Source organism: Crinia signifera, chromosome 5 (assembly GCF_055691185.1).
Source record: "Crinia signifera chromosome 5, ASM5569118v1, whole genome shotgun sequence".
NCBI lineage: Eukaryota > Metazoa > Chordata > Amphibia > Anura > Myobatrachidae > Crinia > Crinia signifera.
This window is the reverse complement of record NC_139221.1, coordinates 44,263,760-44,279,051: the sequence shown is the minus strand read 5'-3', so window position 1 is coordinate 44,279,051 and position 15,292 is coordinate 44,263,760. Positions and strand designations below refer to the sequence as shown.

The 15,292-nt window shown below is 43.2% G+C and overlaps 1 protein-coding gene across 1 annotated transcript in view; it reads right to left on the bottom strand.

The window, feature by feature from the left end:
* The window catches only part of XKR4 (XK related 4), a 310,040-nt gene that overhangs the window by 98,292 nt on the left and 196,456 nt on the right, over positions 1–15,292 (bottom strand). The window contains exon 2 of the mRNA XM_083187107.1: positions 13,035–13,234. Coding sequence (XP_083043233.1) covers positions 13,035–13,234 — 200 coding nt within the window. The remainder of the gene's footprint in view (positions 1–13,034; positions 13,235–15,292) is intronic.

Below are 15,292 nucleotides of genomic sequence, written 5' to 3'. Positions count from 1 at the left end.
GCACAGATCTTGAATTAAGCGGCATGTTAACTAATCTCTTTCCATTCAATTAACAGATTCAACCGCAGGCTCAGTGTTCTGAGCAATGAATGGAAAAGAACTTATTACATAAATGACTCCTAGATATTCTTTGACAATTCATAATTATTAATTATACTAACAGCACGCACTGTGAAATGTTTACTAAATGTTCATTCCCACTTATAGAAACAAGGCGCCAAAACCAACAATTACAAAATGACATATATATTTATTTATTTACAGTTTCTTATATAGCGCAGCGGATTCCGTTGCGCTTTACAATTGTAAACAGTGATAAAACAAACTGGGTAACAACAGACTTGGAGGTAGGAGAGCCCTGCTGCAAGCTTACAATCTATAGGATATATATATATATATATATACATACATATAGATAGATATATCTCTGTATACAGTATATAGAGATATATAAAGATGGAGCCCCTCTCAGTCAGCTCCAACACTGGCCAGAATGTCCCCGCTGGGGATCGCTGGCTGAGAAGGACTCCATTAGACTGGGACGCTGGTCCACACTGGGTGGCGGAAACACTGCCCATCTCCGTTCAGGAAGACGGGCAGAGTTAGGGGGGGGGGAGCGATACTTACCAGCGACGGCGAGCGGGAGGTGGCGGACGGCAGCAGGGAGCTCCGTTGGAACCGGGAACGCGAGCACTTGTGGGCGCGTGCCCCCTTGCGATGGATGGTGGGGTCTGGCAGCTGGTGGGGGCTAGCGTTTCTAACGCCTGCCCCCCGCAAGAACTAGGCCGGCGAGATAATAATTCCTAGTTTGCATTGAATTTTTATCTAAAAGTAAAGTTTTGGGTACTTATGTAATATCTGGGCGCCCAATTTTTTTCATCGCATCGCATCGCATGCAATATAGGGGCATACAATTCATGCGATGCGATTTTTCATTGTAAAGGCCCGATTTTTAATTGTATAGTCACCCATGGGTGATTTCATACCCCCACTATCCAATTACGCATGGAGTTGATTTTATACGTGGCGAGTGCAGTGAGCCCCGCGAGGGGATGCAGAATACATGTAAAGTAATCCGCGTAATCATGCGTAGTTGGATAGTGGGGGGATGAAATCACCCATGGATGACTATACAATTAAAAATTGGGTCTTTACAATGAAAAATCGCATCGCATGCCTTAAGTAGTGGCATGCAATGAAAAATATCAGGTGCCCAGATAATACATAAGTACCAAGTTTTGTTATTTGCACCCTCTAAGCACAAAGAACAAAATTCATATCCTATGTATACTAAACAATACCACATATACCGAAGGCAAAAAGTTCAACAGATAAAGATAAAAAACTATGGTCTGGATTCAGTGTTTTCATCCACTTGCTAAGGGCCATCCCAGCATGACATGTCTGCGCTGTCTGGACTGTGCTCACCCAATGCCAAATTGATGCACTGTGGTAACATTGTAAATTCAGAGTGAGGCAAAAAAAAAAAATGACCATGTTTTAAAGGTCAACACAAAAGGCACATATATTGTACAAGTGCATGTAATACAGTTTATAGTGAATTGGTTTTGAATACGATATCATCCAGATGGTGGCCATCATTCATGATACACATTTGTTTTTGATTTCTGAAGTTTTACATCACTATCACATCACCATTATTACAATTTCGTTCTGAAGCTCACTTTCATTTGGCTATATTAACAAGGAGACTTTTTGTTAATGAGTGGAAAACAAAATGTGATTAGCTATATGAAGGCCTCTACTCAGCCAATAAGGCCATCTGAGAGCTGAGAGTCTACAAACATCCACCAAGAACCAATAATGAACTGAAGGCTGCACTATGCCAACAAATGATGATATCATATTCAAAACCAATTCAAAATAAACTGTATTCCATGCTCTTGTAGATACATGTTCTGTGACTCTGAATAATATTTACCATGCCTTTTTGGTTAACATTTGGTTAATCAGAATTTTTTTTTACACAATCAGTGTTTATTATGGTAAGATAACAGGCATAAATTGTAATATAGAATGTGGGACTTCAAAAAGTGCGCCGAGTATCAAGTCGAAATAGCATTAACATTTTAAACTGTGGAAAATAACACATTTTAATGTATAAGCATTAGACAAGAAAATAAAAGGTAATGATAGAAGAATGTAAAGAGAAAGAGGGGAGAGGAGAAGGGGAGGAGATGGACAGGTAGAATCCAACCAACGTCATATCAAGGTTGTGGGGCAGGCGTCGGTGAGGGAGTACCCGCATATGATGTATATTCGTGACTTTCTTTAAAGTTCAGCCAAGGGGACCAGGTGGTGGTAAATGCATTAGAGGGCAGTTTGGCAGAAGAGAAGGAAGTAAGGTCTTCCATGAGCATGTAGCGGTCTATTCTTAGGAACCAGTGGGAGATTGGGGGCCGTGTTTGGGTTCTCCAGAAACCGGGTATAGTTGCTCTTGCGGCATTCATCAAGTGCCGGAGGAGGGACTTTTTGAACATTGAAATAGGGATCTCCATGTAGTTAAGCAACCAGAATTCTGGAGTGTGTGGTAAGGGAGTATCTGTAATCAGCATGGATAGTCTCCTAATTGTCATCCAAAAAACAGTCAGCTCAGGGCACTGCCACCAGATGTGCAATGGGGAGCCCTGGGAGCGTTGATATCGGCAGCATGTATCAGGATTAGTAGGGAACATCCGGTGTACCTGCACCGGGCCTCTGTACCACCTTGCGAGGATTTTGTATTGGGTCTCAAGAATTTGAATCGAGGATAAACTGGCAAACGTATATTGGAATATAGTAGGCCACTGGTCATCCGGTATAGTGGTTGTTAAATCAGATTGCCATGCCTTGACGAAGGGGGGTAGTTCAGGCAACAGGGCTTCTGAGCACATCTGGTAGAGTATAGATACGAGGTGTTTAGGTGGGGTGTCATCTAAGCATATTTGTTCGAATCTGGTTGGGGTCCCTATAAGTGATGGGGTATTGGAAGATTGGATGTGATGTCGAAATTGTAGGTATGCCCAGAATGAATTTGTAGGTAAGGAATACAGCTGTTGGAGGTCAGTGAAGGAACGTAGGCCAGAGTTGGAGAGTAAGTGGGAGATGCGGGAGATTCCAGCTGTGGACCAGGTAGTCAGGGAAGGGGAGGCAAGGCCAGTAGGGAAGTCTGGGTTACCAAAAAGGGGTGTGGAAAGGGAGAGCCCAGGACTAAATAGAGTATGGTGTATAAGCTTTTGCCAGCACTTCAAAGTGGGGCTTAACGTGGGGTGTGGGTGTGGGGGTCGGGGCATGGTGGTTAATCAGAATTTGGTTAATTAGAATTTATCTATTATCTTCTAGGAGGTGCTAAATAATTAAGAATAAGAATCAGATTGGTTGCTATGGGAAACATCTCATCAGCAATAGAACCCCCATTTTAATAAATTTACCCCTAAATGTATGGAATATAAAGCAGCTGACAAACAATGTATTGCAGAGTGACAAAAGGTCGACACAAGCAAAAAGTCTACGTGGAAAAGGCCACCATGCTTTGGGCCAGTTGTCTTGCTCCACTACCAATAGGAGTCCATGTGGAAGAAAAAAGTCCAAACAAATGTAACAAAATTGTGAAAAAGTCATGTTGAGATGTCGACCTTTAGACAATGTCTACCTAGTGCACATCAACCTTTTGTCAATATCGACCTAGCGTCAACCTTTTGGTGTCCACCTATTGACCTAGACATTATCTGTGAGCCAGCCGTATACCATTCTCCGTTTAATATACATTTCCTCTACGTTACGGCCCTAATTCAACATCGCTCGCTAAACAGTGGCCCTTCACTGCAGAGCAAACACCGCCCACCACCTGTCCCAACGCACACACCCCAGCGCCGCCGATTCCCCTCGCTAACATTCAATGGGATGTGTAACGAGAACACATCCCCACTCATGCCTCCGCTAGCAAGAGTAATCATTTGTTTCAACTGACTTTTATTTACGAGCACCTGGATGAAGACGGGGCGGGCTGCTGACATACCCATGGGAACATCCGCATACCCATGGGAGCGCTTAGCGTTTTCATAGGAATGCCCATAAAACGGTGGGCGTTCCCAGTGCGTGTGTAACTCACTGAGGGCGGGATGTACTAAAGGGAAAATGCAGTAAAACGCAGGTTTTACCACATTTTCCTATGTACCATTACCTGTCCACCCATCTCCGCCAGGCAGGGTATCGCCACCTCTGGGTGGCGATACCCTATAGAAGCCTATGAGCTTCTATCGCCGCCCGCGCGACCCCCCCTCCCATCCTCCATCGATCTCCTCCTCCCCTAGCAGGTGTCACAGCCGGGAGAACATCCGGCTGCAGGGGGGAGGAGGAGACACCGGGGACACTGACAGACACCGGGATGTGACGGAGACCCCCGCACACCACATTACAGGTATCGCAGGGGTCTCAGTCACCGCACCCCGATGCTAGATTCGCGGCAATGTATTTTAATACATCCCGCCCAGAAGCTGTTTGCAGTCGGGTTTGCACATGCGCAGAAATGCACATGCGGAAAACCCAACCATCAGGGCTGGGGTCGATTTTGGATCACTGCAAACGATCCTGAATGGGCCCCCATGTGTAAAAGAAACAGACGAAGGTCACAGTAAGTTACAGTTAAAGGAAATGAAGCTCCTTACTTACTTTATGTTTTACCAGCAATAAGATATGGCAGTAGTACAGAACCCTTGAAGAAATCCTTTGTTAATAGGATGAAACGCGTTAGAACTTTACCACTAACAACAACAATAGACAAGAATTAGGTCACTCCAAGTGAAATTTCTAATTTAGTTAATTTATACCGCAGGTGGGACTGAGCCGAATCACTGACAGCTCTTAAAATAGCTGCTGTTCTGTACATTGCACTGATGAATTTCATGTTTTCCTCCTGGTTCTATCTGGGTGGTTTAATGTTTTAACACTTGTAATAATACAGGATGGAACAAAGCAAGATTGGATATTGACTTAGTAGATCTATAAGCATGGGGACAAGGCATTTAATGAGTGTGCTTCTTTAGTTTTAATTAAATATTAAGAATTATAAAAACACCATGCTCTGGTACTTAGTGGTGTCATCGTTCCAAAGGTTTAATCTTTTTTCGCTTTAAATTAAAATATATATATTTTATTTATAGTACTCAGGGGTAGAAGTGATAAAGTATCTGTTTTTTATCACTGGCCAATCAGCTACTACCTGTCATTTTTCAAACCAAGCCTGTAACGTCACAGTTAGGACACTTTATCACTTCACCCAGCTTAATACATCTGCCCCATAGTCCCCTCTAGACTACATTGTACCCCAACAGTGGAGCAGATATTTTAAGCCTGGAGAAGAGATAAACTGGAGATAAAGTGAAAGGAGATAAAGCACCAGCCAATCAACTGTGTTTGAAAATGACAGTTGGGAGTTGATTGTCTGGTGCTTTATCTCCTTTTACATTTTTGCCACTTTATCTCCAGTTTATCTCTTCTCCAGACTTATAACACCTGCCCCATATTTTGGTATTCATTCTAGAACCTTTGCTCATATTTAGATGAACTATCCCAACTTGCTCTCTTATTGGATAGACAACGAACTTGAATTTCCACCATGGGCCTCAGCTTGTCTGAGTTTCTTATCTTGAAACCACTAAACCTACCACCATATTTATCATAATATATATGTAATGTTTTGGGAGCATTTATTTGCTAATTAGCGTTTAATGAGTGGCGCTGTGATTATGGTGGCAACAAGAAAATTGCAGACCATTATACTGTACTTTATAAACCTTAAACATACAAAGCTAAGAATAAGATATGAATATAGATGTAGCAGACATCATCTAGCACAGGCCTAGTCAACCAGTGGCTCTCCAGATGTGAAACTACATATCCCAGCATGCCTTGCCACAGTTTTAGTACTCCATAATAGCAAAACTGTGGCAAGGCATGCTGGGATTTGTAGTTTCATAACAACTGGAGAGCCGCTGGTTAGCCAGACCTGATCTAGCGTGTGAATAATTGTACCCGTGATGACTTTGCCGGCAAATGGCCACATGTGATTATCCGCAGCTGCAATTTGCATAGTGTAATCGCGTGTGCTATGGCTGGCACCTTGCCAGGGCACATCGCTCCCGTGATGTGTGCGTACGTACCCATAGCGTGATAGAGGAGGGCTTAAACATGTTTGTAAAAAGTTCCTAACGAATACAATATGTCAGTTTATATTCATTCAGTGTTCATTAGGAGTAATGGAGTAAGATCAATACCAGTATTGCTTGCTAAAGGATGATAACACGGCTTTCTTCCGGAATCCTGTATACTTTATCTAATGCTGCCAAAGAGAATGCAGATAGCAAACACTATACAGTACAAGCCCGTTTTGTAGGTCTAGTTTTAATAAAGATGCTTTCTAAGGGGAAGGATTATGCACAATGCACTCGCATAGAGCATTTAATGAAACACTGAATTTTGGTTTTAACTAATAGTGACTAGTAATGCAAATTTTTTTATTTCACTCAATTAATATGGCACATTGGTCATTATTCAGGTCCCGGCGGACTTGCGGTGTAGTGCGAAGTACAGATGTTCGGTACTTAGCGCATGTGTCACACCTGTACTGTGCATGTGCAGTACGAGTCTGCGACGGTGGACACAAGGCGGCATCATACTGCCAGTGAGTTCCTGGCCTCTAGGCAACAGCTGCAGGGGTCTCCATGGGTCCCACAGGCGGCTGATGTTGCAGTTGATCAGTAGTTGACCCAGACCATTAATGTATGCAGGCGGCGTGACACCTCATGCTGCATTACCGTATTACAGCTGGTGCACATTGGAATCAGGCCGGTTAAGCATGGTGAAAACTTTAGGAAAATTAGTTACATTTGGGATTCGGTCAGTGGTTGTCAGCTGCCTGCCCACCTCCCAAACAGGGCGCTCGCAGATCTACGACACCAGAGAGGTGTCTTAGATCTGCGAGCGCTGTAGAAATCATTAGATGTCACCAACCGTCAAATAATGTTGCCACCGCACGCAAGGCTACAAATGGATGTATATGCTAAACATCCATTGGCCTGTGTGTGTGGGAAAATCGGCGTGCGAAGGGGGGATGGGGCGTTTGTGTGAAATCCATTTAAATATCCCGCAAAGCTGAGAATTTCACAGTATTGCGGGTCAACCAGAATCACCCCCAAAGTCACCGATGTGCAGATGGCGCATCTTCAGGTGCCACCATTACACGCTCCATCGGAATTTACGCCAGGCAGGTGCTGATTCTCAATGCGAGTCTGGCCTCTAATGTGAATGCACACAGACGCTTCAGCGACATGCTCGCGTCACTCCCATAGCAGCCCCATAAAACGGACCATCTCCATGCCTCTGTATAGCCAAGTTCCCATCGCTGCCCAGGAATGCCCAATACATTTTTATTATTATAGCTTTTTAATATTTAGAAGCTTTTGGAGTAAATAAAAAATGTACTGAAATCCGTAAAAATCCGAAAAGCCGGAAATGTTTCCAGCTCATTTGTTGGCTGGTAGTTTTCATTAAAGCAATATGGAGATCTCCTTGTCTCTGAAATGAAGACTCTAGCTGTATACATGGGCAACACAGCACCCCGCAGGCAAAGCCTGTGAAAGTGGACAGCTTTAGCTGTGGCATTACCTAAGGGCATAGTGACTTGTCAATAGTCCTGCTTGTTATTCCATGAATCAGGAGCGAGATTGACAGCTTTGCTTCCCTGCAGCAGGTGATGAGATTTGTGAATTGACCTCGCAATGAAGGGCTCGCTTTCTTTGGTGGCGAATACTGTAGACGAGCAGCTGCACTCCTGCTTACCTGGGCAGCCTATTACATAGCGGAATAGGCAGAATGGTACACAGTCATCTGATTCTCAGGCATACTCAGGGCCGTCTTAACAACAGTGTGGGCCCTGGGCAAAGCAATGCACTGGGGCCCTTACCCATTCTCCCCTCCTAGGGGTGGGGGTGCTATCAGCAGCAGCTTTGATGTCCCACGGGTGGCAGGGGGTGCTCTATCTTCCATTCAACATGTAGGACCTGGAGCAGTAACTTCTGCTAATTACTCCTTTACTGCACAGGTGGTGGGAGGGAGAACACTAACGTGTGGAAGGGGGCACTGAGCTGAATGAAGGGTCCCCTGTAAATAACTTCCAGGGAGGTAGGGGGTGTTTTATACACAGGGGACGGTTGGATAATGGAGTGGGCTTAATATTCGTAATTTTCCGGTGGAAGGGCAGCTTGTTTGACTGCAGATATCGCCATTATCTGGAAATAGATTTCTTAGCCTTCATTAGTATAAAAACCTAGAGTCCCAACTTTCAGGAGGTGCTGGGAACCAGATTTTGGAATATATTATCAGGAAAACTCTGTCAGAGAGAACCTGAGAAATATGACTGGGAAGTGCAATTAACAGGTCGGATGTGGACTGATGATTTGAAGTTTGATATCTCCGGTTCCCCAGGGCCGATTTTAAAAATTCTGGTATCCCTGGAAAAAAGGGATTCTTAGCTATCAGCTTAGGGCCCATGTACACCTGGGACCCCTGGGCAAGTGCCCATTAAGCCCATACAAAAAGACGGCCCTGGGCATACTCACCTACTTTTGAAGACTAGTTTCAGTGAGATTATAGTTTAGTAGAATTTTGCATGGTGCCCCGTTGAGGGGGCGGGTCAGGCTCCACCCAAAGGGGCGTGTTTAGCTCCTTATACAGTATGGGTGTATATATGCTTCAAATTGGGTTACAGTATTAAGTGATGTAACTCAGGGTTTGGTGTTGGGGCCACTTCTCTTTAACATATTTATTAATGATCTTGGGGGTGGTTTAGTAAACAAAGTGTCCATTTTTGCAGATGACAGGATTGTAAAATCAGACCAGGATGTCACCACTTTACAGAGGGACATAAACAAACTTGAGTAGATACATGGATAGTGATGTTCAACATAGATAAATATAAGGTCATGCATTTTAGAAACAGAAACCAGTGCACAACTTATAAACCTAATGGGTTAAAGCCCCGTACACACGGTGAGATATTGGCTAATGGCCAATTTCTACTAAGCAATTCTGACTAGATGCACAAGAACCTAGCGAGGGGGAAACAGCTTGTGCAAGGGGTCATTTGAATACTGACCCTGCGAGCTGTGACAGTGAGCAGACAGCACTGCTCATATGACGAGCAAAAACCATTGAATAGACCCCTATATGTAAGATGGACGACCCGGTTTTAATGTGAATGAGCCGGACCCGGGTCCAAACCAGGATCGAGTGTGAAACCGACCTGCAGTCTTCTGATAAATGTTTCATTGTAAAAAATTGGCATTGTGTACATCAGGGGTGGGGAATCTTTTTTGTGCCAAGGGCCGTTTGTATGATGAAAAAATCCTTCGGGGGCCATATGTAAAAATTTCTCTTACAAATTGGCCTGCTGCAGCCATCCCATGCTCCGTCGGTTGCCGCTAAATAGGACTGACAGTCTCCGGCTGCTGTTAATTAAGAGGAAACTCGCAAAAACTACCAATTTCTCGCGAGAATTCCCCTGTACTTGACTCCTGGCAAAGGGTGGGAGGGCCACTCAAACCGGCTACGGGGGCCACATACGGCCCCCGGGCCTGAGGTTCCCCACCCCTGGTGTACATACATATAACAGGATCTATAAACAGAACAGACATTTTCAGATCTATGCCCGTTTTCAACTAATTGATTATTTCCTTAATAAATATTATTTGTCCTTACAAGGAAGAGAAAGGAAATACAATTCATCCTCTACTATAACGATGTTTATTGTGTTACGTTTCACTGGCTTTAGAATACAGTATATTATCATCTGTGTTTTGTTTTTATATTGCTTTTAACGATTTAATGTGGATTAAAACGTAAAACATTTCCAGCTGGAATAACCAATGACATCATCTTCGGCTGTATACGTTTGTAAAAGAGCAGCTATTATGTTTGCTAACGAGCCGGCCACACACTTAACTCTCTATGTTGGTTTTCACAATGATATAAAGGAAATGCATTTTTTTTCCCAAGGAAATTATAGTTGTTGATAAGGCAGTGAATGGAGCTTCCACAAAACACTCTGATTAAAATTAAACTCCCAAGATGGTCTTCACTGAAAATCTTCAATTAAGAAATCTATAATGAACAAATGCTGATCAGTATTTGCAATGATAATATTCTTTTGGCAGGAGACAATTGGAAGCAGTTCATGTTTATTAGATTTTGAACAGAAGAAAATGAATGCTCATCCGTTTTATTCTCTGAAAATAATTTGTCAACACAAAACTGGAGCCAGGAACACTGGGTAATGGGATTCAAATGAGATCTGCAATATATAATTTTTCTGCGTCGGGTTTGAAAAGTGAAGCTGGGTACCCATAAACATCAGGAAGGGAACTGACACCGGCAAGTGTGTACGACAGAGACAGAGCACCAAAGGTGGCAATGCTGGGCAGGTATCTGGAGTCAAGCCATGTCCTATCACTCTATTGGCCAGATGCACTAAGCTTCAGAAGTGATAAAATGGAGAGTGATAAACAGCCAGCCAATCAGCTCCTACCTGCCATGTCACAGACTGTGTTTGAAAAATGTCAGAGAGGAGCTGGTTGGTTGGTTGTTTATCACTCTCCATTTTATTATTTTTGTAGCTTAGTGCATCTGGCCCTATGACCGTTGCAAAACGAAGCCCACACAGGAAACCCTCCGCATTGAATTTAGGGGGTGATTCTGGTTGACTTGCTAAGCACCGTAAATTCGCTGTTTAGCGAGCCAACTAACGCCGCCCGCCGAGTGCGCTAATGCCAGCCCCCCGCCACTTTTAGCATGTCCCTGCCGCTATGTGAATGGTCAACAACCATCAAATGAATTTTACCCTGCTCTCAAATCTGTCAGTCTTGACTGACTTATACAGTATTTGTAACATCTGGGTACGAGAACAGGGCGTGCGAATGATGTCCTGTGACGTCAGCCTCCCACCCCCGACAGGCAGCTGCTCACCTGCAATCACATGGGGACACGCCAGCTTTTTCCTGGGCACACCCAGTGTTTTTGTGGGAACGCCCAGGAAATGCTGGACGTGCTTATGCACCAGCCCCCTGCCCGCCTTGATCTGGCCCTCCCCTGTACGAAGTCCTTGGCGACTATGCAAGTCGTCGAAGGCGTCTGCACACTAGCCCTGCACATGCAAATGTGCAAATATGTGCATGCGCAGAACGTAAACATTCTCCCCATTACAAATTCGCTTGGCAACGAACAGACCAAAATCACACCCCCCCCCCTAAAAATTAGGCATCCTCCTGACCATAAGCCATTATTACAATATCCTGCGTCATTACTATTTTTCCACTGATCGAAATAATCTGTATAGTTAAGTTAAACACTGTACACCTTGAACAATGTCCAGCATCATGCTTGCTGTATCACTTATACCCCTTGTGAGACAGAAAATCCCCAAAAACCCAGGTATTTCCCAGATATAAAAACCCCGGTAGAACTAGGCTGAAAGGTGCTGACCCCCTTTCACACAGCAACAAAAACCTGGGTATTTCCCGTGTCGACCCCTTCACACAGAAGCCGGATTTTTCTTGCCAAACTCTGTGTGTCATAAGAAAAGGACAGTTTCAAAGGCACACAGAGATGAGGTCATGAAAAGTGGGAGGTGACTGCTCACTGCATTGCATTAAACATGTCTGACAAGTTGCAGAACCTGGAGGTCATGAGTGCTCTGTGTGTTTTCCAATGTGCCATGGCTGTCTGCTTTTGCGCTGCAGCACAGCACATGTCTGACGCCTCTGCCATGCCCGCTCAGCCAATCAGGAACCCAGAACTACCCAGCCAATCGTGCAGCGCCATGCTGCACAGCCAATAAGCACTTTTTATCAATTGTCGGGATAAAAATCCAGTGCCGGAGCCTTTTAACACAGCCGGGAACACGGGTGAGACACGGAAAAAACCCAGGTAAATACCTGGGTCGAAGTCCAGGAAATTAAGACCCGTGTTGACCCTTTCAGACAGAAAAAAAAAAACAGGTTGACACGGCAAGAGCCGGGAAATTACTGGGTCTTTTTTTCTGTCTGAAGGGGGTATTAGAGAAAGCTGATCTTACTTAGGTGAGTGATACTTATTTATCTTGTATAAATCTAAGAGTGCTCAAGTGATTTTCTTGTAATCTCATAGGTAACATAAAAGCTTGGCATTGACTGCATATTGGTTTAGAAACAGGAGCAGAGCAGATGATATTACAATAATTATAACTGACATGTTCTGCTTCATCAGTTGAGCTTATTGACCTACAGTACAAGTGCCGTACAGTTAGCTACATCTACAGTATGTGAATGAAATAATGTACTGTATAACAGATGCAGTAGAAAGACAATACAATGTTTTACTTGTATCACATGTCAGACAGCCTCGTCCAATGTCCAATCATCCTGCTATAAAGACACCATACGCCATCATCAGTAAAATATTCTGCGTCATCTCCTTGCCTTGTGTACCACTGGGATCAGGTTTGGATCAGAGTTAAGGTGCCCATACACTGCTGCGACGTGTATGGACACCTTACACTGCTGGACCTTCCCGGCGGCAGGGACACATGCGATCCATTGTGATGGATCGCATGCGTCCCTGCTTCCTGCACGCTTCGCCACTAGGGGGGAGGACCCAGAATGGGTGGTCGGATGGCCAGCCGGTCCAACCACCGGGTGGGGTCCGATGCGCACGGGACCGCGCATTGGACCCGACTGCATGTCAGGGAGAGGCGATTTGGTCTGATTTAATGGGCTGATTGGTCGCAAATCGGACCAAATCGCCTCAGTGTATGGGCACCTTAAGGATAACTACATTGTTCACTTCTTACTGACACTTCAATGACAAAGAATACATTAAAAAATACCTACACCTATGGTCATATTTTGTTGGTGATCATGAACAGAAGTAAAGATATCATCAGCATTGGAATATTAACTCACAATACTGACATTCCATAGGAAAAAATATATATATCTTATTACCTTGAAGGGCCTGTAAGCTTCGTGTCTGTACGACAATGCAGAGCTGCAGCACAAGTTGCGGAGCACTTTCCAGAAAAGTGGCGAGCAGATGCAGCATACTCACATCCGCATACTCGTACACCATCTTCCAATAGAATCTCCATCTGTCGTTCTCTCCACTTCGCCTGCTGCGAATCCCCAAGTATATAGTATGAAAATACCTGAAACGGGAGAAGTACATTTATGTAATAACCTATATTTACCCAAAGGCAACAATATACAAACATAAATGGCAGCTGATGTTAAAGGGGGCATTCAATTGTACGTAACGTTCCGCCAGACATCAGTGCAATGCCACATTGTGGTAAGTTCCTGTGATTGCATGTGGTGAAAGAATATATGAAATGTGGGTGCATTACTGTGGAGAGGCCTTGATGGCCTTCCGCAAGACAAATTTACACACACACAAACACACACACACGCACACATATACTAGTTAAAAGCTTAGTACATCTGGCCCCATATCCAGCAAACTTGAAACAGATCGTTTTGCTTTCACTTTCTGTTAAAGAGTAATTCGGTAAGTTGGATGACCTCTAGTGGTCACTGGCGGTACTTCAACTTAGAGATGTGAAGGATATTTAGCTATATACTGTATAGATATCAAAGAATGACATATTACAGAAATATTTATTATTTTTTATAAGTTATTTATATAGCGCACACATATTCCGCAGCGCTTTACAGAGAATATTTGAACATTCACAGAAATATTTATAGCTAAGCACCTTTAAAAGATCATAACATCATCAGAACGCTCCGGTACTCAGTATATATTTGGGGTCAGTAATATTGGCCGCATCTGTTTGAATTGGGGGTTCAGCCAGGAAAGTCCCCCCTGTGAGGTTATCCTGAATATGAAATAGACATCTGGAAAACGCTGCCCTGTCTGATACTGAATTTCTTATCTCACTGGCACTGCTGCTTGCGGCTCTTTTCCAGCTGAGAATGGAATTGCTTTTCAACTGGTTTGGAAATACGTTTGATGATCGCGGTGCAATACATGTTAGCAGCCGGTATTGCTGCATTTACTAAATCCAGCTTTTGTCCTATGCTTACTTGTGTCCTGTGGAACAGAATAAGGAGGCCTTACTCATTGAAAATAGTCTCTGGGCATCTGGTGAATGAGTTGCCGTAACACATATGCCATATCAATTGTTAAGCGCAATGGAATATACTGTGCTATATAACTGTAAATAAATAATATCAGTGCTATGTATGCCATATCAGTACCATATTCACCATATCAATGCCATGTCCGTCATATCAGTGCCATACTGTATACACCATATCAGTGCCATGTACACAATATGAATGCCTCATCTGCCATATCAGTGCTATACTGTATCTGTAATATCAGTACCATACCTGCCATATCAATGCCATTTCTTCCATATCAGTACCATATATGACATATCAGTATCATATTTGCCATATTAGTACCAGATCCTCCATATCAATGCCATATCCATCTTATCAGTGCCATATACACCATATGATTACCATATCCTCCATAGAGTGCCACATCCGCCATATTATTTTGTTATTATATTTTATTTATAAGACGCCACAAGTGGTACGCAGCGCCGTACATATAGCACAGAGCAGAGTTTCTTTCCATTAAAATGCAAAATTGCAAACTGTAGTGAACAAGAAGCACAAGCAGCTTCTGCTGAATTAATCACAGATTTTTTCACGCATTGGAGTGGGAAATAATTCCGCAACTATCCCTATCCCCACTGCCTTCCTCCTATTTCTCCTCTGGTGTAAAAAAAAAATATATGTAAAAGCATCCATTTACCCCCGAATCAACTTCATCACTAGCTTATGTGTCACAAATGTAATGTATTTATTTCAATGTAAAATAAATGCTTTTAAGATTTTTTACATTGAATTAAAGTGGTCAAAATCACCTTTTTTTCTACTGTTTTGCTTTTTTTATTTAATTTTTTTTATTATTATTTTTACTTTTTGTTTTTTTTTTAATTATTTTTACTTTTTATTTTTATTAAAAAAATGCACAAATCAGGAATTTTACGTCAATTAAGAGCACCCAGTACTTTCCTTAAGCCCACTAACAGCTTTCTATAAGGCCCTAAGAACAATGTTGTCATTTGTTGGGTCGTGCAAGGTCTTTTCATGCTCTTTTCTTAGAACGCATTTTTGCCAACATTTGCATAATCTCTCTGCGAGTAGTGAGAATTAGCATTAAATTAATT